Source organism: Falco peregrinus, chromosome 2, assembly GCF_023634155.1.
Source record: "Falco peregrinus isolate bFalPer1 chromosome 2, bFalPer1.pri, whole genome shotgun sequence".
NCBI classification, from domain to species: Eukaryota; Metazoa; Chordata; class Aves; order Falconiformes; family Falconidae; genus Falco; species Falco peregrinus.
In genome coordinates this window covers 20,382,096-20,402,543 of record NC_073722.1, presented here as the reverse complement: position 1 = coordinate 20,402,543, position 20,448 = coordinate 20,382,096, and the positions used below count along the sequence as shown (strand labels likewise).

The window sequence follows — 20,448 nt, the reverse complement described above, 5'->3', positions numbered from 1 at the left end:
CATAAAGTAGGTCAGATTCTTCCCCCCTCCTGCAAATTTAAGAGCCTTCTCTTCCTTGATAAAATCTACCTGGCTAATTAGCTTTGCCTTTTCACACAGCACGAACTCTTATGTTAGGGAGTGACAAAACTGTTTTAAAAAAATGTGTGTGTCTGTGTGCTTTTCAGATACAACTGCACTGTGTCAGATGACAATGAGGAAGATACTGTTTTGAGAATGTTCATTTAAGGCACATCTGCACCCAAACAGTTTCTTTTACTATTAAGATTGTGTACTGATGGGAAGGAGCTTATTCTTACTATTAAAAAATGATGGTTCTTTTTCTTTGTCTATATAACATATCAAAAAATAATTTAGGTATAATTAGTATGTGCGGAGAAAACTGAAACTAGCCAGACATGTTTGTTACCCTGCTGCCGGGTTGAGAAATGCGACCCAGTATTTCTTTGTTAGCTTTTCCTCCGTATAGTCTCTTGAGTCATAAACGTTCTCTTAAATGTGAAAACAGTGTCTGATACAGAAGGGCCTTGATCCTGCCAGGATGTGTGGAAAACTATCAGGGAAAGAAATAAGTCTTGCTGAGCACAGCACAGAGAAGCAGCACAGTTGCTTTGAATTTGTGTAGTTTATTCCTGTTGAGGCATGCCCCTCATCTTACATCCCCGTACTGCTAAACTGAGCAATATGAAAGCTGCTGTCTTTCAAGATGAGTGCGTACCCCTGCAATCTCAGTCTATCAGTTGATCGATCAATATTACAATTGGAACGATGATGCTCCAAGATGCTGGAACCAAGCAACTGTGTGTCGCTTGCTGTGAGAGCTCTCCACAGCTGTGGTCCAGATAGCAATACCTGGAGCTAACTAGCTCTTCAATCCCCTTCTCGTCAATTCCATCTGTTCCCAGGCTCTTGGCAAATTTTCTCATCCTTCTAGCTTTCAGACAGCAGTATAATAGATCGTTGCAAGAATGGATTCATTTATCTAAGGCTGTTTAAAGATCTGAGAAGGATGTACTTCAAAGGCAGGAAAATGGGATGCAGTGCAGGTGAACAGGGGAGAAGGACACGCACCCAGATTAAATTAGCCCTTCTTCTATATGCAAGAAAGGAACCAGTTTCCATCTGCCTTTTCAAATGTTTTGCTGTAATAGCAAGGGGGAGCATAAAATGAGATAGAACTCAGTTAAAATGGAAAGTTTAGAGCTGAGCTAGTAAAAAGGCCAGATCCACTGGGGAGGGGAGGAGTGGCTGGAATGTTTAACTCCTTGGCGTCGCAAAACTAGCTTATAGAGACGGGGGTTACCAATGCTGAGACTGCATCCTTCTGTGGCAGGTATCTAACCTACCATATGCTTTGAATGCAATGAAAAATGTTTCAGTTTTAAATGCAAGCATTTTTTTAAAAAACATGGAAGTCAGCCAAGAATCTGTCTGCTGCAACAACAAAATAAAAATGCAGTATGTTAGGAAGGAGGAACAATCATTGGGACTTTCTCTGCTGTAGGAAGACAAAGTAGACAGAAAGCCTCGAACAGACCTGCCTCAATTTTATTTAAAGGTGTTACAGATCTTGCTATGAGATTGCGATGACAGGATGGCACAGTTTGTGTAACAGCATTTCAGCAGGGCTTGAGGCATGACATAAAAAACAACCAAACCTGAGGCGTGCATACAAATGCTGATGTTCTTTTAATATAAATCAGCCTATCAGGGAAAAGTCAGGTAGCAGTATAATTAAAAGATTATTTAACATTTTTTTTGAAACAGCACATAGGCCTACAACTGTATTTCTTATCTCCGCCCAAATATAAGTATTGAAAATACTGAGAGAATGCAGGATCATTTGGCTCCTCTGCGACAGCACTGATTTTGTTCAGTTTGATTTTCCTTTTTGTTATAGACTTGTACATTGTTGGAGAATAGGGTTTGGGGCATTGCATTGATATATTTCTTATTTCTGGTTCATCCCCAGGGCTTTGATCTATTCATTTTCAGCAGCGTTTTGAATTGGCTGATCTGTATTAGGATCAGTGTGTGAAAGGCATAGGAAAAAAATGGACCGGGTGTTGTGAAAGAAACATCTGCACTCTTTGTCAGAAAAAATGGAGCGATGGCTATTATGAGAAATGGAAGAATATTTGGGAGTCTCACTGCCTACAGAGAGAGAAAAGAATACCGCAAAAGTTAACCTCTTCAGGAATTGAACTGGATAAATTTAATGATGTAGCCCAAACATATAAAGAAAAGGTAGATATAAAGACAGTCAAGAGTGCTACAAAACTTAAGTTATGAATGCTGTAGGTTGTGTAAGACACTTAAACGTTGCATGTGAGGTGGTATTTTCAAATTACGTTTTGCATTCATCTGACAGATGCCCACTTGAAAGGTATTTTGCCAAGAGTACCAAAGGAGGAACTATCAGTGTTTGAGAATCCAATTATTTAATGCTGTATTTTCAGGCCCAGCTTAATATTGTAAATAAGTGTCCAGTCTTCTTCAGGAAAAGTATCTTCAACAGTAAATGGCATGTGACCTTGCATCTTCATAATACATAAATGGCTGGCAGATGTGCCTCGCTGATGCTCTTCTGAGGCTCAGGAATCTATGATAGGGTCAAGAGGTTCCTCTCCTAATTTTTTATTCACCTGACTTTTCTCAGAAGCCAGTGGCTAAGAGGTCTGTGCCTTAACTACAAGTTTACTTGCTGGAAAAACCTACTGTTTGTTGCGAACGTGCCTCCTGCTACCCTCATCTGAGGTTTCTACCTCTTGTGCTGGGAGAAAGAGGGAGCAACTGTCCCACCATTTATGATTTTACAGACTATTTTATCTTCCCTTGGGCACCCTTCTTCCAGCCTGAGGGTTCAGTCTATTTCACTGTTCCACAGATGGAAATTATTTTGTATCTTTGATCTTCTTTCTTTGAACCTTTTCCAAGTATTTCATGGGGGCAGGTGGGTGAAGGTATGGGATGGACAGAAGGAAGAAAATGTGAGCAAAGCGGTAGCATTCAAAATGAGGGTGTAAGGGGCTGCAGTATATAATGATGGTCTCTGTTCTTTATCCCTTCTCTAATAGTTTTCAGTTAGTATTCCGTTTGCTGTCCCAAGTGTTGAGCTGGTATTTTTGTTTATCTATTGTAATTCCAAAATCCTACTCCTAAGCTTATTAGATAGCCTAGAGCCCATCATTTCATATATAAATTTGTGAATCATTGCTGCATTTTCATTTACTGATTTTTATCTGCCATCTTATTGCCCTCAGCACTCAGCCTTTTAAAGTCTTCTGCTGTGCCATGAGGAGAACCCTGCAAGTATCTCCTCCCTCCCCTTGCTCCTGTCGTGCGTAGGCAGCTCAGAGTAGCTGGGACACAGCCCCTCTCCTGGGATAAAGCTATGGGAGACCACTTATATCCTTCAGGCTGTGCATTTCCTTGCCTGATATTTCCTGGTTAAATATGAATGCTCTGTATCTTTATCTTGATCTAGGCAGTTGCCACAAATAATTGTAGGCAAAATAAAATATTCCAACCAAAACTTTCCCTGCACAAATTAACAGGAAAAAAAGTGAGTGGATCTTTATAGCCCTGTTGCCATGCACTGTTACAGCTCTCAGAACCACAGCTTCATTTAGAGCTCAACAGTGCAATCTACAAACCAGTAAAACTATTCTGCTTTGATTTTACATAAGTTACTGCAAATCAGTTCTCACTGACGAAGTTTTAATCCTCTTTTGATTGCTATTTCTGCTTGAAACAACAGCTCCATCCCCTAGTCTCCGAAACGGAACTTGTCAAAGGATTTTACGTAGTTGTGACAGTAACCAGAGCCATAAAGGAATATTTTTTTTTTTTTTAAAAGGTAAAACTCATCGTCTACCGCATACTGCCATTGTATCAGGATCATTGACATTTAGGACAGAAAGCATCTGGGTGTACAAAGCATTTCCAATTGTCTAAATTGAAATGATAAAATTCCTAATAAGGTTATTCCATTCCATCTCTTTTTATGGCTCTGCAGTCTGTAGTATTTTTATGAATAGTTCATGCTGTGGTGTACTTATTAATATGCTTCTGCAACCTAAATGGCATAATTAGTTGCATTTTTATCTCGAAGGTTCAATTAAAAAATAATCTAGCAGGAGGTAGGATTCCCAATTACTGAGTGTGGGAAAGACACCTACTCTGTTCTTGCTGTCTTTCATCTCAGACATAATTCAATCGGTCTTTTTCCCAAATAAAATGTATCTTTTCATCCCTGTGGAGGAAGGAGAGAGGTCATAGAGACCTGTGGAGACCATATATAATGACATCTATTTTTAGCTTCACTTTTCTTTAAAAATGCAATTAAATTTGTAGTACACTCAAATTGCAGACACTCTGTACACTGTCTTGTAGACAAGACAGAAAAAAAATATTTTAATTGCTTTTTATTGTAATAGAAAAACATTTTTTTTTCTATTTCAGGTTCAGTAATCAAGCCTTTACAAGTATATTAGCAGTAAAACAAAATTAATTTACATTTTATTTCTTACAAGTGTTTCTTTTGGAAACTTGTAAATAGATACCACCACTCTTTTAGAAAATGTCAGAACATTTTGACAGATGTAAATCTGCAATTTAATATTCATAACTTAAAACTCCAGGTATAATTTCCAGAGACAGTAATCGTGAATAGTATCAGGGGGTTATTATTAGTCTGCTTTTCTTCTAGTGAACTATTCTCAATAGCTATTGTAAATCTGAGTTTTCAGAGTTAGAATATTTTCCATCAATGCTTGTAAATGAATTGCGCTAAAGAAAGAAAAGAAATAGCAGTAGTAGCATTTACTGAAAAAACCTTGGCCAGTCTGTCTGCTGGGGCAGAGCTAGAGGACTTCGTCTTGTGTACATGGGAAACTCCCCACATTAAAAAGTATTTTATAGCTACCTAGTCTTTGCTTCTCACACAGGAGGCAGCTTGAAGAAGACAATGATGGCATAAATGAAATAGCACACTGAGCAATAATTTCACGTTCATTCCTATAAAGTAGGACTGTGTACCTCTTGAGAGATGCAGTGTTCCTGCCTCCCACATATAGTCAGTTTTGGCCCAGCACGGTAAGTGCCCCCAAGCGGGAGGTGTTCAGAGTTGTCTGTGGGGCCATGGAAACCAGGGGGATTTCTCACAGAAATAGGTGCTTGCAAGATGGGGTGGTTACTTATACCACAACGGGGGGGCAAGCAGCACAATCTCATTGCAATGGGTGTGTTATTAATTATCACCCTGTCATAGTCAATGGAGAGTTATTTTATTTACATACATACTTGAACCTGTTTGTAATATCTCTATTGCACGATATTTTGAAAGTAGTGTTTTAAATGACACTGGGTTCTGGCTGATCCTATTTCTTTGAATTCAGTGAAAATGGAAGAATAATCCTAAGTTATTATGACAGGTTTTGGTGTTTTGTTTTGGTTTTTTTACTAATTATAAATATACAACCCCTTTTTGGATCAAATTTGTGCTTATGTATTAGGAAGCCATATCTAGGATCAAATCCTGAAAAGCCTTGTGATTTGTACCTTGGTTATGCCAAGCAAGCTGCTGTCACCATGGATGCAGATGTAATAAACCCCATTACGTGTGGGCTGTACCCAAGAGGTGTATACCCTGTGGCTGGGACGGACTCAGTCACTAGTATTGTTTTATACAGGTACCTGGAGCTCACTATGGTGATGCAGTTAGTTGTAGTTTTTCGACCAATTGTAAGGTCACAAAGTAGAGTTTTGAGGGGTTACTTGTAAAGTCTGAATAAAGCAAATCCCTTGCGTGAAAAGAGAAAGGCAGAAATCTGAAAACTTAAACATTTATTGTTAAATGAATTGGGTTTCCCCACTCATTTTTTCCAGGAAGACACAAAGCCAGAAACTTAACTTTTTTAGCCTTTCCAATTTGACATATTAGTTGGCCACTAGCTGCGGGTGCACACCTATGTTAGTCTCACCCATGCCTCTACATTATACTGAGATTACTCTTTTTGAGGCATGAAATGGATTTGCAGGATTTCTAACAAAAATTCCAATGTTCAGGAACCTTATTTTTAAAGGGATAAAAATACGCATCTATCCACAGCTTTTCACAAAAATATTTTTATTAAATATTAGTCTATCTCCATATGATTGTTATTTTCATGAAAGAAAGTCTTGGACCACCCAGTTTTTTTCTCTGTTAAACATTGCTTTAAGTGTATGTATAGAGTAGTTCCTGGGCCTCTTTCCAAATCATATAAACCTTTTCCTTAAAAGATCTGAAAATGGGCATAATTTAAAATCACAAGGTATTTTCCCCATTAAAATGTTCCCAAGATTAGATCACAGTTTGGCAAAATAAACAGAATTTAATTCTTTAGCCCTTTTTATAGGGAATTCATTACAGATGGATTTCAGCTTGGGGCACGGTTCACTGGCAAGAGTGACCGACCTCAAGCATGGCTCTTTTGCTGTTTTGAGACTGCACACAGTGTCAATAGAGATTTTGTGGGATTTGAAATGAATGTAATGGGGTTTTATACTCTTAAAGTGAGATCATAAAATAAGGCAAGAAGTTTCGTGGACAGGATGCTAACATCCTACCTCACCTCCTGACTTAGCTTATGGAATCATTGCCCCTACGTTAGTATCCACCTTTTGCTTCCTTACCCAGCTGTCCTCTCTAAAATGCAGGCACTGATTCTGCAGTCAGGTCAGCATCATCCCTCCTCTTTGTGCTGTAGATTGCATCACAGAAGCCCTAAATATTTGCACACAAAAGCGAACCAGTTCTTGACGTGCTCTTCTCTTAACTAGATGTACATTTTTATTATGCTTACATTTGTTTACATAAATTCACATATATGGATTTTATGTATTTTTATATAAATTCATGTGCTCAACTAGAAACATGTTTTTGTTACTGTTTCAAGATGCATAAGTGGCACTTTCAAGCTGCAGATCAAATACCAGCCTGAATACTGTGACAGCTTCTCAGGCATGCTGTCTTGCTTTATATTTATAGAGGTATATGGCTTACAGTTATGGAACTATGGCAGTGCACTATATCATATTACTATTAACTATCCGCTCATTATAGAAATATTAAGAAAGGCTGTAATATAAGAACCGTAACTAGCAGTATCTAAACAAAAGCATAGTAAGTATAAAGAAAGGCTTGGAAATTTCTATTACAGTAGGCATGTCATAACAAATTCTTTTGGGGATATACACTGTTTTCTAGGATTAAAAACTTCAGAAATTTAGAGTCCATGATTGCCACGGATGCACAAGTGTAGAAACAGCCTGGCAATGTAGATGACTAGAACTTTGCATACAACTTATTCATTCCACAACCATGTACAGTTCACCTTCAAAACCAATGGTCTGTGTGCCAAATAGCAAATGTCTCAGTTGATGGGAAGAGAAGGACATTCAGATACTTCCAGAAATCTAGGCCTCTGGCATAATGAAAGCGAAGATTTAAGCTGTGGCTAAAGTCCACACTGTTTATTCCTACTGCAGTTAGAAAATAGCCTTAAATGTTTAATCCAAACAAGAGCTGTGGTCACTTTTTCAGAGGGCTACACCCATCCAACAATGAAACAAAGCAACAGCATCTCCTTTTGTGAGATTCACACCCATCAGCATGAGTTTGCTATTTTCTAATGACTTTGCATTTGTATCTGTATCTGTGAATAAGGTAATAGAAATAAACATGAAAATACATGACACAAAATATCTGTCTAAAGTATCACTATAAAATGAAAGCTAGCAAGACATAAGGCTAGAGAATGTGAGCCGTGTAAGGCCTGCGGGGGGGAAAAAGGGAGCAGGTCTGTCTTTGTTGCTTTCATTTACTCTATAATGTTCTTGGGAAGTCCCAAGCATAATGAAGGGACCTGCTTCTGGCCGCTCTGCAGGACCTAATAGTATTGTAGATGCGCTGTGAAGAGTTTCAAGCCAAGGTAGGCAGAAACCATGGGCAGTGATTCGTGAGTGTGCTGCATCACTCCAATGTGGATTGGTGTGATGACAGCAGGGTCACTTTGTCATTTGTAAAATATTCCCAATTTTATTTATAAACGCAAGCACCTCAGACAAAGCAGGACCTAGCTTTCTGATACTTCTTTTAAAAAAATTCTTTCGTTCCAGGGTGAAGAAAAAAACCTGCCCATTCCGGAAAGATATCTGCAGTGTTTGGATTTTGATCTCTCTATTCAACCTTTCAAACACCATCTCCTTAACACAGCACAAAAGACCTGCTCCAGGTAGTATCAAAAGGTAGCATCCTTTGCTAAAATTATATTCTGATTTTTATATATATATATATATATAAATGAAAGTGCAAAAAGCTTCCATGCAGTACAGGAAAACAAAAAAAGGCTATATTCTAACCTGCTGATGAAAAGATAGGTTTCCTGGCTTGCTTTATGGATGACTTATTTATGGTACAACATATTCAATTTTGGTCCTTAAAGGTGACCTCTGCCTTCCCCTCGCAGCCTCCCCAAACCAACAGGCATTTTTAATTATATAAAACCTTGTTTTCAAACATAATTTCCTTGGGTGTGTTCTGAGATGCGTTGGCAAAGCACAGAGAAAATGCACTCATGATGGAGCTTCATCAAAAATACTGATGGGAAGCCAATAGCTGGTTTGTGGTCATCGAGCAGTAATAATTGAAAGCGGCATAACTAGATATCCAGAATTTTTTTAAACAGATTTTACCTATCATGCTGAATGGCCTATAAACTAGGAGAAATCATTTAATCCATCACTGATGGATGGTGATTGGCGTAAGCACGCAGTCATTGGATTTGTTTATAACAGTTTGTGGAAATCACAGAAAATGTAGGGCCTTGTCAAGAAAAAAGGAGAGCATGTGAGTTCAGAGTGCTGAAGTTCAGTTTACAACAGCTTACTGTCTACGCAAGTGAGAATATTTTTTTTTGAGTAACGCTGCAAACAAGGGCATTTGAGTAGTCATTCATTAATACAATATAACTATTAGTTAAAGTTTAACAAGCCAGCTTACATATGCTGTTATGCTGTATGACATTTCTTAGCAACAGCACTTGAAATATTTACTTATTTTCCTTACCATAAATAATGAAATACCCAAGATCCCGTTTGCCTTTTCCTTCTGTTAAACAATGCATGTTCATGTCTAGATTTAAATGGGTCACATTTTCTGTCCTGAGCTACCAGAGACTTCAGCTATTTTTATACGGAGCAGCTTACCCTAATTTCAGAGTTAAATTTATATAGAATGGATTTATTTCTAGTTTCTTCAGTGAAAGTTTCATGCACTTTATTTCATAAGCTTATTTCTTTCTGTCTCATAATCCAAAAGGTTGCATCAGAGAACAGTTGGTAGGAAGCTCAGTTTGCTCCCCAAGGGGTGTGTTATTTGCAGAGCATATGTCAGAGCAGGTACTGGAATGCGGGGTCACGTTTCTAAATACAGATATTCAAGTATTAGGTGTCAAAATAGAAGTGGCCTAATTTACAGCATCATAAAGGTTTGCAGTCGTTGAGGTGAGCAGTTAAATGCTGTCGTTTCTAGTGAAAGGCTCAAGCTCTCAGCTGTTAAGAGGAAACTACGGTTGGTGTAAATGAAGTTGATTAGAAAGGCAATGAAGATGTCCCCCCTCTTCTACCCCACTTGGCAAAGAGGTCGAGGCAGAACACAATACAGCCTCATCAGATGCATCAACATCTCCTTCGTGTGAGCCTATGGCACCATCTACGGGTGAGATTGCTGGCCAAACCACTTGTCCCACTTTCCCCTCTCCCAAGGGCTTGTCTGCACTGCAGCTCCCCATCCCCAAGGATGCCCTTGTTTCACAACCACCCCGGCTCTCCATCACAGCTGGACATGGATGGCGTGCCGCCCCCTCGCACCGCCCGGCTCCCGGCAGGCGAGGTTGGCACTCCTTCTCACTTTACAGGACCCAGGACACATTTGGGGTCCCTTCCTCAGAATGGCTGCGTTGAGCCACCCACCTACACCCCAGGCATCCCTGGTGGCTCTGTGCGGCCCTTCGGGCAGTTGGGGGCAGGGCTGCTGTGCTTGGGAGCCATCACGGAAGGGAAGGGGCAGGGCTGCTGTGCTTGGGAGCCATCACGGAAGGGAAGAAAATGGCCAGTTCCTGCCAGCAAAGTTCCCCGGGATGCTCAGGCGAGGGTGGGAAGGCCGGCTGTCTCTGAGAGGCACTGACTGCGTGGTGGGCCCCGGCACGGTGAGCTGCCCCCTCGCAGCAGGACAGCTGGGCAGAGGGACGCGTCAGGCCCAAGGACCTCTTGTGGCCCCATGGGCCGCAGGGCCAGCGGTCAGGCACGGCCACAGCCCCGCGAGGCTGCTACTTCCACTGCGCGGCGCTCGCAGCAGGCACAGCCCTGGCCGGGGCGTCCCCTGAGGGGCATCGAGCGGCCCAGAGGGAGGGCACCGCGCCCTGTGGGCACAGCCCTGACCGGGGCGTCCCCTGAGGGGCATCGAGCGGCCGAGGGGGAGGGCACCGCGCCCTGTGGGCACAGCCCTGGCCGGGGCGTCCCCTGAGGGGCATCGAGCGGCCGAGGGGGAGGGCACCGCGCCCTGTGGGCACAGCCCTGGCCGGGGCGTCCCCTGAGGGGCAGTGAGCTGCGGCCGGGAGGGAGGGAGGGCGCGTCACCCCGCGGGCACAGCTCCGCGCGGGTTTGCTGTCACCTCTCACAGCACCGCCTCAGCAGCGTGCCTGAGGCCAGGCCTGCGCTGCCCCCACCTCAGCTGCCCCCACGCTGGCCGGGCACCGGCTGGAACGGCTGAGGGCATTTACGGACACTGCCTGTGCCTTTATTTATTATTTTTTATAAATAATTTTTTCTCCTCCAGTATTCTTTGGGAGCTTTGAGGCAAGGCGGAGAAGGCAGCCGGTTTCACAGCAGTCCCTGCTGAGGCTGCGGCCTTGCTTTGCAGGCTTCGCCGTTAACCTTTAAGCTTTCAAACCACCGCCACCCCGCCCGTGTCCCGTCACGCGGGCGGTGACAGCGGGAGCCGCCCGCCCCCCGCCGCCACCGCCCGGGGAGCCGCGCGCGGCCATGTCCCCGCCCCGCCCTCGCGCGTGCGCAGCGGCGCTGGCGGCAAGATGGCGGAGGAGGAGTGAGTGCGGGGCGCCCGCGATCCGCCGCCATCCGCGGGGGCTGCGTGGTGGCGGGGCTGGGGGCGGCGGGGTGCGGGGGGTCGGGGTGCGCGGCTGCGGGATGTGACCGGCTTCTCCCGCCCTGCAGGCCGCGGCGGCGGATCCCGCTGGTGCCGGAGAACCTGCTGAAGAAGAGGAAGGCCTACCAGGCCATCAAGGCTACCCAGGCCAAGCAGGCGCTGCTCAACAAGCGGAAGGTAGGGGCTGGCCTGGGGCCGTCCCCGGGGCGGCGGTGGGAGCTGGCTGGGGGCGGGGGGTCAGCTGAGGCCGGCGGGAGTCCGCAGCTGTCCCCTGCTTGTGTTTTGGAGGGGGAAAGCGTAATTTCGTGGGGCTCATCCCCACACCCCCACACCCCCCACCCCCCCCGCGAGGGGAGGTGGCAGAGACTGCCTTGGTACAGTGATGGCCTGTTGCTTACCTCTGAGGGCACGCCTGGGTTGTCTCTTCAGTTGTTGAAAGTCTTCTGAACCTGGCCCTGAGCCCTGTGAAAAAGACAAAGTTTCCTGGCTTGCTAGGCTGCCACAGTAGTGTATGGAAGACTGAATTGTGCCTCTTGGATCAGTGATTGCTAGGGTGGGTATGTGTACAGCCACGCGTGGCAAAATGTAGTGCTGCCGTGGGATTACATAGTCTGAAACCAGGTTGCCTTTGCATTGGAAACCCTCCTGGAGACTGCTTTGCTGAGAGTGCGTTTAGGCTCAGCTGCCTGTCATTAGCTAGGTAAATCTGTCGGAGCACAGACAGGTCCCAGTGAAGCCCCTGTCTGCATGTCTGCTAACACAGAGGCAGGCTGCGGTTTCCAGCCTGGCAGAGCATCACACACCTTTCTGTTTCAGAATTTGAGACCTGTTCTGCTCCATCTTGGCTGACGTAGCAGGTGCCTGTTTTGGAACTGCCTCAAAGCTTTCCCAGTGAATTGGTTTCTGTGGCATTGGTGGGATTGTGTGCAAAACCCCTGCCGTTTTTGTTAGATACTGCATTTGTAAATGCATTCGTGGCTTACTGTATTTCCAAGGTGGAAGTGGAACCATAAGTGGTAATGTAAAATAGTCACCTTTTAAGATTCTTATTAGAAATTTGACCCTAGTGGTAAAATTTCGATTCGGTCTACCTGCTTTGAAAATTCAAACCAATTTCATGGGTGACTTACAAGGTGAAATAGAAGACACGTAACATAAGATTCTTTAATTTGAAATGGCCTAGTAATTTAGCCAGTAGTGTATCTTGAGTAGTACTGGGTAACTGTCATGCATGTTTAACTCCTATTCGAATGAGAAAGCACTATGATTTAGGTGGATGTACTTGTTCCTGAGCTAAGGATAGGCATTTAAACATCTTCTTTATTTAAAAAAAAAACTTCTAAGTTTTCCCATCATTCTGAAAAGTAGCTTAATTATTTTTTCAAGTGAGGTGAGTGTTGTGTGTTTAAATTAGTAATACTTAGTAAATTCCTTGAACGTTTGCATTCTTTTTTGTGTGTGTCTTTATAGAAAAGGACTTTAAACCTGGTCATTTTTTGTGGGATGGTAATTTTGAGTCGCACTAGAGTATTTCTGTAGCATTTGTTTTATCCAGATACATACGTTTCCGACTTTCCCAGTGGCTGGCTAAGCTGTGTATGCAGTTGCAAAGATCTGTTTGTTTGTGGCTGCAAATGCTTCCATTTGATTTCTCCTGTGCCTGAAGTACCCTGGGTCTTGGTCTTGCTCTGTTCCCCCTGCCCCTTCCACCCCCCCCCCCCCCCCCCCCCCAGGGAAAACCTCTCTGTTCAGTGCTCATGAATTATAGCTTGCTGTTTGTAAATTCATGTTGTCCCTCAGTTCTGTCTCCCTTGGATTTAGATTATAAAATTTATTTTCTTCTTACTGTCTCCAAAACTGAAATAGCGTAGCTCATCAAGTTCTGATTTTCACTTGGCCTTTGAGATGCAAACCTGTTAAGACTGCTGGGAAGGGCAATAATTTCTTATCCTTTTGTCTTTAGCACCAGAAGGGGAAACAAATCCAGTTTAAACGCCTTGAGGCTTTTGTTCGAGATTCATGGCGAAAACACCGAGATGAAACCCGGCTGAGGCGCATGGAGCAGAGACCTGGACAGACAGTGGTACCTCAGGAGCACAAACTTGCCTTTGTTGTGCGGATTGCAGAGTAAGAAACTTCTGTTACTCCTTACCTTTATTGTTGCTATCATATGTAGCTGTAATATTGTTTCTAAGCAAAGGAAGTGTGATTTACCCAGACATGCTCCTTGTAGGTAATCTGAGGCTTTTTGTTGCTGTATTAAGAGAAATGTGATTAATAATAGTTGTGTGTTTTTCTTACTCAGTATTAAGGGAGTGAGTAAGAGGGTAAGCAGAGTGATTGAGTTGCTGCGTCTGAGAAAAAATTTCACTGGAACATTTGTTAAACTAACTCCGTTATCACTGAAGATGCTGCGGATTGTGGAACCTTATGTGGCGTGGGGGTAAGTACCAGTCCTGTGACTTGATGGTAGTTTGTAAATATTGTAGCTTTTTGATTCTGCATATGGTATCACAAATCCATAGCTGGCTTTTTCAGTAACATTCAAAACTGTATCAACTTTAGATATAAAGCTTGTTATCGTCCCTTTTCTCATTGTTCTAAACATAACTGGTTTACTTTCCTCCTGTGTATGAAGAAGTGGGGTGAGACTTCCCGCTGTATTGTGTCTCTGTGTTACAGAATCTGTCTTTTTGGTTTTGTACAGGCACCCTAACCTGAAATCTGTACGAGAGCTCATCCTGAAGCGGGGCCAAGCCAAGATTGGCAAAAAGAGGATGCCTCTGACAGACAATGTGCTGATAGAGGAACATTTAGGTAAGGGAGAGGATGAGGAAGTTAATCAAGAAAAGAGGCGAATGTTGAGAGTTTGCAATTTGATCTAAGAGGGAGGGGAGGGAGAAGTACCTTGCAAGACTCGTATATGGGGGATTGGCAGTTTTGGAGTGTTGTGAGGAAAGGGAATAGTCAGGCATCTCTCATGTATGTGTTGTTTGTGGGGGGTCTTTTTGTTGTTTTGTTTGTTTTCTTTTTAATTATTTTTTTTCTCCTGCAGGGAGGTGTGGTATTATTTGCCTGGAAGACCTTATTCATGAAATCTACTCAGCTGGGAAGTATTTCAAAAAAGTCACAAGCTTTCTGTGGCCATTCCATCTGTCAGTGGCTCGCCATGCTTCACGTAACAAAGTGGGTTTCCTCAAGGAAATGGGTAAGCCTGGCTGCAGAGGTGAAGCAATCAACCAGCTTATACGTCAGCTCAACTAGTCAGGTGAGGAATGCCTGTTGTGTACCCTCTAAATCTTACCCTTTGTTCGGTTTCCTAAGAATAACTATACTGCCATCGGAGATGAGGGGGACTTCTTTGGTTTTGATCCTTTGCCCTACAGAATTGACCCTCATGGCTGGGGAAGATAAGAATGTGGGTCCCATTAGGTATCAGCAAATCCATTGGACACCTCTATAAAGGCTTGACTGCTGGGAATGCATTAATGTGACAGGGCTTTTTTTCTTTTTTTTCTGTTGTGCAGGGTCTTTGTGAAATATTCTGGATTTGTAACCTGCTCCTTTTCATGGACATTATGCAGCGATACACTATATCTCTTGACTGTTAATACCTCTGTGAAAAATAAAGAAAAAATATACAGATGATAATGGAGATGGCCTTGATGGATTTTGGGCTGGTCGTTTTTAAAGGAGAAGATAAATTGTATTGGTACAAGAACGAAGCAACTTTCTGGAGAAACCTGACTCCTGCATCTCTGTAAAACAATTTCTATTTTTTTAATGCTCATTACTGCTGGCTCTGTACCAGTTACATCCTGATCTCATCTGTGGTATAAAGCAGTGGTTGTCAGTTCTCTGGTGCAACTTTCTGTCAAGAGTTGATTTGCACTCACTGCTTTGATCCAGTCCTCCCCAGGGGAAGTGCTTGAAGTTGCACTTCTTGAAGTGCACCTCCTAGGTGTAAAGGGGTAGTGCAGTCACCTGCTTAAGGATATTGCTAACAGGCAGAAGACACTAGGTGTTCCTGTTACTGCAGAGCAAGCCCTAGTAGGGAATGAGGTAACACTTTTTCAGAGTATTGTATTTATTTTAAAAAGCCAGAAGTTTGTGCTACTGACTTAGAAAAGGCTGCCTGTTCTTCACTTCTGCGAGATTGGGGAGAGAACTGCTGGCTTTGGGAAAGCCCAGAAGCTTTGTAATACAGTGGTGGAGTACATGTAAGCAACATTTTTAAATAAACATTTGAAATGAAATAAACATTTGAAATTAACAGGAAGAATTGTGTATCTCTCTAGAAGAGCGGGAAAAGTTAAAATACTCTGGCTGAAGTGAATTTGGTGAAGGAAATGAGCAAAAAATGGAAGAGCCTGAAAGTTTTATAGACACACTTTTAAATCCCTAACTTCGAGTACAAAAGCAGGTTAGTCCTGTGTATATTTAACAAATATGGAAAGCACTGTGACCATTTGTACTGTTACTTGAAGACTTAAGTGGACATAAGCTATTAATCCATGAATGGATTTCATATTGACTCCACAATGCGTGTTTTGAGACTTGGAGGACACAGTTAAAGTAACAATAAAGTAGGATGCCCTGAGGGTGTTCTGCGAGTTAGAAAAAAAGATTTATAAAACCATCTCAAAGCATTATACACGCTCTGACTTAGAACACTATACAATTTCAACCTTTAATCTATAAAATGATACATAGAAAATGCTTGACAAACACTAGACAAACTGACTTCACTGTCCCCAGAATCAAGCCTAGCAGTCATTAATATACAAGGCTTCGCATATTTAAGATTTTCATTGTAAGACAGCTGCTTTCATCTTAAAGAGGTACAAGTAACTTCAGAATTGTGCTGTTAATTCATTTTGGGGTAGGTTCTCAAAACAGCCCAGGCTTTTAACAAAGAATGGGCATGTTGGAAATGAGATTATTATTTTTTTTTAGTGCCAGAGAGAACTTAAGCCTCTCAATAGAATGTAGTTTATTATAATCTTAAAATACTAAATAACAGGATCTGAAAATAATTCTGGCAGGTAATCCTAGATTTTGGCAGTTTTTCTAGTGAATGTGGTAGTTCAACACACCATTAGATTAGCTCATACAGTTTTAAAAACAATGCCTCCTTAGTCTAGTGTTACACCACGTTATCACAGACAAACACATTGCCTTTTTTTCTGTATTATACTTCAGCAAGAGCAACAGTAATGACATGTTCATGGCTTAGCTGCGCTATTAACAAACTATACAGGGTGAGAGGATATATACAAATGCCGCCCCCCTCCATGTCTTAGGGGAAGGAATCCTTTTTGTAAGCCACCATACTGTTTACTTTGTGGATGGTAGTAGTGAAGGAACGAAGACGAACCTCTTCTGAATTGGCTACAAATTGTGGTCCTGACTCTTCCCACTTCTCTGGCACTACCAAATCTTTATCTGTATATACCAGCAAGTCAAAGGCACCTGTAAACAAGTGGGAACAAATTAACAGTAACGTACAGAGAAGAAAATAGCATGTTTAATATTAAAAAGTGCATCTTCTATAACTTGAGACATGAACCAAGGTTCTCAATAATTACACTGATGCTAGTTATGTGGAAAAGAAATAGTAGTTCAAGCATGGAAACACGTCTGGTTATATTCATGTGTAGCCATTTTTATTTTCTCGAAAGTTATGTGAATTTTTATTTTGAAATGTCAAAATGCTGTGGAGCTGAGCTCTGTGTAACACTTCACATGAACTCAATGGTTATTTATACAAGCCTGTCTACAGCTTGTCACAAAATAATTGTTTATGAAAACATTCCTCAGAGTACACATACTAATTTTATAACTTTAGTTAAGTCACCGTGACTTCTGTCCTGATCTCAGTCTAAGAAAACGCTGTCTCAGAAATGTGCTGGTATATGACATGCAATGATTAAATGGCAGAAAATTATTTTCTAAAGTGGCAAAGTTGTTAAGGTTTTCCAAAAGAAGTGTTTGATTTCTTCAGTGAAGTTAGGAGTACTCACAGGCAGCTTCCAACAGTGGCAGAAAAGTTACTGTGGCAGTTATTTGTCTGATAACAGATCGGATTTCATCCTGAATAGCTTTCTGAGATTTTTCTCGCGGTGCACTGGAAAAATAAGAAAATTCTGTTAAGAAAGTGAAGCTTCCACTATAATTACTTTTCTAAATAGTTCTCTCTATGGAGCTCTGTTTGTTTGTTTGGTGTTGGATTTTGATATGGTAGTGATGCTTTTTTAAGCCCTAGGTAGATAGGCTTAGAAAAGTTAAGTGATAGTTTCCTATTGTTGTTTGTGAAGCCTCATAGTACTTGTAAGGAATGTTAATTTATTCTCAGATCATCATGGATGAAAACATTTTGGCATAACAGCAGAAAAGCAGTAGTTCTTGAGGGCATGTGCCTGCAACAGGATTTTATGTACTTTGTTGAAGATTAAAAATCAAGCTTTGATCTGATGCTTTAAAAAATAAAACCCAACACCTGAGGATTATACATGCTTCAATCATATGACTAGTTTGCAGACAAACAGAAGGAATAGCAGAAGAAAGAAAGTTTTAAAAACACATAGATGCAGTGCTTGGGGAACCTGGTTTAGTGGTGGGCTCGGCAGTCCTGAGTCAGCGGTCAGACCTGATGGTCTTCGAAGACTTTTGCAACCATTCTATAGGTTCGGTAAGGTTTGAAAGAACACCATCCATGCTCATACTGAGGGCAGGCTGCCTGGGCTGCTCCGCGGAACCAGGACGGCGCTAACATACACGGCATTTGCCTTGTCCCTGCAGAGTTATGGGGCACAGGGACGAGCAGGCGCGGCAGGCAGCATTACTCACCTCTCCTCCTTGGCGGTTTTGTCGCACTCGATGTCAAACTGCCACCGCTCTAGGACCTCACTGCTTTCGATGCTGGAGATGACCACCACCAGGCGCTGCACCGTGCACTTGTACAGCCACTCTGAAAGAAGCCACAGCAGTTACGCCGAGCGGCGCCGGCAGGGATACACACTCTCCCCCCCCCCCCCCACCTTTCATCTGCTCCACCACGTTGTTCAGGTAGTTCTTCAGCTCGGGGTCGGTGGTGACCAGGAGGGTGAGCCCGTACTTCTGGACGCGGGTGAAGGTCTCGGGGGGGTAGATGCCACGCTGGTAGAGGATGCTGTTGATTCCATAGGCTGGGACGGGGAGAAGAGGAACGGCAGCGTGAGGCGGCCGGCCCCCCCGCCGGCGGCCATGTAGCCCCGCAGGAAGCCTACCAGCCTTCCCCCTCCCCACCCCCCCACCCCTGCTGGCCCCTTACAGAAAAATTCGGCGACGATCTCGGCGCTGCCCCGCAGGGTGATGCCCTGCTGCTCCCGGCCTTGCTGCTTAGCCATGGCGGTGCGCGGCCACCGCTTCCCCGCCGCCCGGTTCAAATCCGGCCCCGCCCCGCCCGGCTCTGGCCCCGCCGCCGCGCGTGCGCCTGGGGCCGCGCGCCGCCTGCCTGCGCCTGCGCCGCGTGCCGCCGGAGGCGGGAAGGCGGGGGGGGGCGCGCCGCGCCTGAGGAGAGGCGGTTCATGAGGGGAAGGAGTGCGCTGGCTGCGGCCCGACTTTTGTGGCGAAGCGGGGCTGCTATCGATAGAAAGCTGCAGGTTGGGCGGCGACCTGTAAGAAAACAAAGGTTTTAGCGCGTTACACGTCCCACCAGCTCGAGTCGGCGTGGCGTGGCGCGGGGCCGAGCCGTCACCTGTGGCGGGGCTGAGGGAAGAGCAGGCTGGGGGTGCAGTGAGGCTTCGCCCTGGAAGTGCTGTTGGAAGTTTGCTTCCGGTGTGTTTAGGTACATTCGTCCTTATGAAGGCGCTTTTGAACTTTGAAGTGATGCTTTCCAGGCACGAATGAAGCGAAGCAAGCACCTCTAGGTGACTTTTGGTAGCGTTCACTCTGTAAATCATGTGGTAGCTGACTAAAAACTGGCCTTTTCTGCAAGCACTATTAAAAGGCAGGCAGGGAGAACCGGGGAAGGCAGGATGGGACACTTTTTCCTTAAATCCGTAGGGTAGTGGGTAACACACAAAGAAAGGGGTTAAGAGGCATTTAGAGTGGTAGGGAGCCCACAAGTTCACCCCTCAGGGCATACCCACTCTGCTGCCTGGCTGCCATGGTGAAGGGCAATTGCTAGTTTGTCAAAGCACTTCAATCATTTTATTACAGGGACACCAAAGAAGATACTGCAGTTGGCGGTGGATATCAAACGGAGGAAACTGTAGCAGAGGCTAATAGGTAAGAAAGACCAAGCAAAACAGCAAGTAAATGTTAAGTGTTCATATATTTGAAGAGTATCAAAAAGAGGGGAGGCCATAGTCTACTGGGATAGTAACTAGGTGGCCAGCTAGTCAGCTGGTAACATTGAGCAAATACGTGAAAAGTGAATGGGTTTGTTGGGCATGGAAGAGCTGCAAATGAAATCCTTCCCTGAATAGGATTTTCTGAAGCATCTGGAATGAGTAGACGTTACCATCTAAGATACACCTGCGTTAGATGCCCTAAAGTGATCAGAACAGCCTTAAAATTAAGCGACCTTTTTAGCCTAGGACAAAAGTCATATGATCAATACACGGCACAGTAGGCCAAGTGCTAAAAGAGTGAATCAATGGTGTGATGGCTTATTTTATCATAATACAATATTTTTTCTCAAAAGCTAAGACTCCTGGTTTGTTCCAGTTTTTGCTCTAAGAGGAAGTACAGTTGCTTCAGGGTGCTGTGATTTAAAACAAATAGTGCAGACCTGTAATCATATGCTGAAGTTCTGAAAGCGTCTGAATAATTCAGTTATTAACCTAGAGAACTTTATTCTGGGTCTTGATCACTAGTGATTGAGTTACTCATTTATCTTCTGAATAAAATATTTTGAGTGGTGTATTTCAAAGCCTATGGTAATGGAAGCATTTTTCATCTGAAGCCCAGCTTCTAGAAGCTAGATAGCTGTGTATATTGGCTGTTTTGCTTCAAACCTTATGTACTATTGTGCTCATCTATGCTAAAATGGTCTCAACTCCCCTTTTTTTTCCCCCCACTTGGCTTTTCATCTGTTTTGCTTTCTCTGGGGTTTTTGGTGAGCTGCTCATTTTTGTGGTAAATATATAAGGGCTTGAAAGCCCAGTTGCCTGAGGTTAGGCAAAAACAGTAGAACTTATGATTAATACTTAAATGTTTCTCCTCTAGCTTTTTTTATTGTTAAAACCAAATGG

General features: G+C 43.4%; 2 protein-coding genes and 2 long non-coding RNA genes across 7 annotated transcripts in view; 3 read left to right on the top strand and 1 right to left on the bottom strand.

Moving 5' to 3' along the window:
- The window catches only part of LOC129783808 (uncharacterized), a 109,582-nt gene extending 98,960 nt beyond the window's left edge, over positions 1-10,622 (top strand). The window contains exons 2-4 of one of the 2 annotated variants that reach the window (XR_008745731.1): positions 8,164-8,292; positions 9,578-10,062; positions 10,104-10,622. This is a non-coding gene — a long non-coding RNA (uncharacterized LOC129783808). Of the gene's footprint in view, positions 1-8,163; positions 10,063-10,103 lie in introns of both variants that reach the window. The other variant, XR_008745730.1, reaches the window with a different exon arrangement.
- Positions 10,623-11,025: 403 nt separating this feature from the next.
- Positions 11,026-15,076, top strand: RPL7L1 (ribosomal protein L7 like 1). Its single transcript, XM_055795440.1, has 7 exons — positions 11,026-11,149; positions 11,278-11,386; positions 13,173-13,336; positions 13,515-13,652; positions 13,917-14,026; positions 14,265-14,477; positions 14,737-15,076. The coding sequence occupies exons 1-6, from the start codon at positions 11,136-11,138 to the stop codon at positions 14,471-14,473; spliced, it is 744 nt and encodes a 247-aa protein (XP_055651415.1). The 5' UTR covers positions 11,026-11,135; the 3' UTR covers positions 14,474-14,477; positions 14,737-15,076.
- Positions 15,077-15,462: 386 nt separating this feature from the next.
- Positions 15,463-18,646, bottom strand: MAD2L1 (mitotic arrest deficient 2 like 1). Its single transcript, XM_055795442.1, has 5 exons — positions 18,522-18,646; positions 18,250-18,396; positions 18,059-18,179; positions 17,233-17,336; positions 15,463-16,681 (listed from the first exon to the last, which is right to left on the bottom strand). The coding sequence occupies exons 1-5, from the start codon at positions 18,595-18,597 to the stop codon at positions 16,509-16,511; spliced, it is 621 nt and encodes a 206-aa protein (XP_055651417.1). The 5' UTR covers positions 18,598-18,646; the 3' UTR covers positions 15,463-16,508.
- Positions 18,647-18,764: 118 nt separating this feature from the next.
- Positions 18,765-20,448, top strand: part of LOC114013778 (uncharacterized) — a 35,128-nt gene continuing 33,444 nt past the window's right edge. The window contains exons 1-2 of one of the 3 annotated variants that reach the window (XR_003556959.2): positions 18,765-18,867; positions 19,412-19,480. This is a non-coding gene — a long non-coding RNA (uncharacterized LOC114013778). Of the gene's footprint in view, positions 19,120-19,411; positions 19,481-20,448 lie in introns of all 3 variants that reach the window. The other 2 variants (XR_008745871.1, XR_008745870.1) reach the window with 2 other exon arrangements.

Excerpts from the sequence above, each read along its gene's own strand:
- MAD2L1 (XM_055795442.1), bottom strand. The coding sequence starts at position 18,597 with ATGGCTAAGCAGCAAGGCCGGGAGCAGCAGGGCATCACCCTGCGGGGC. Across the intron at positions 18,397-18,521 it reads GATCGTCGCCGAATTTTTCT|CCTATGGAATCAACAGCATC; the intron begins GTAAGGGGCCAG and ends TCCCCGTCCCAG. Across the intron at positions 17,337-18,058 it reads AAAACCGCCAAGGAGGAGAG|TGCACCGCGAGAAAAATCTC; the intron begins GTGAGTAATGCT and ends TTATTTTTCCAG.
- RPL7L1 (XM_055795440.1), top strand. Across the intron at positions 13,337-13,514 it reads TTTGTTGTGCGGATTGCAGA|TATTAAGGGAGTGAGTAAGA; the intron begins GTAAGAAACTTC and ends TTTCTTACTCAG. Across the intron at positions 13,653-13,916 it reads GAACCTTATGTGGCGTGGGG|GCACCCTAACCTGAAATCTG; the intron begins GTAAGTACCAGT and ends GGTTTTGTACAG.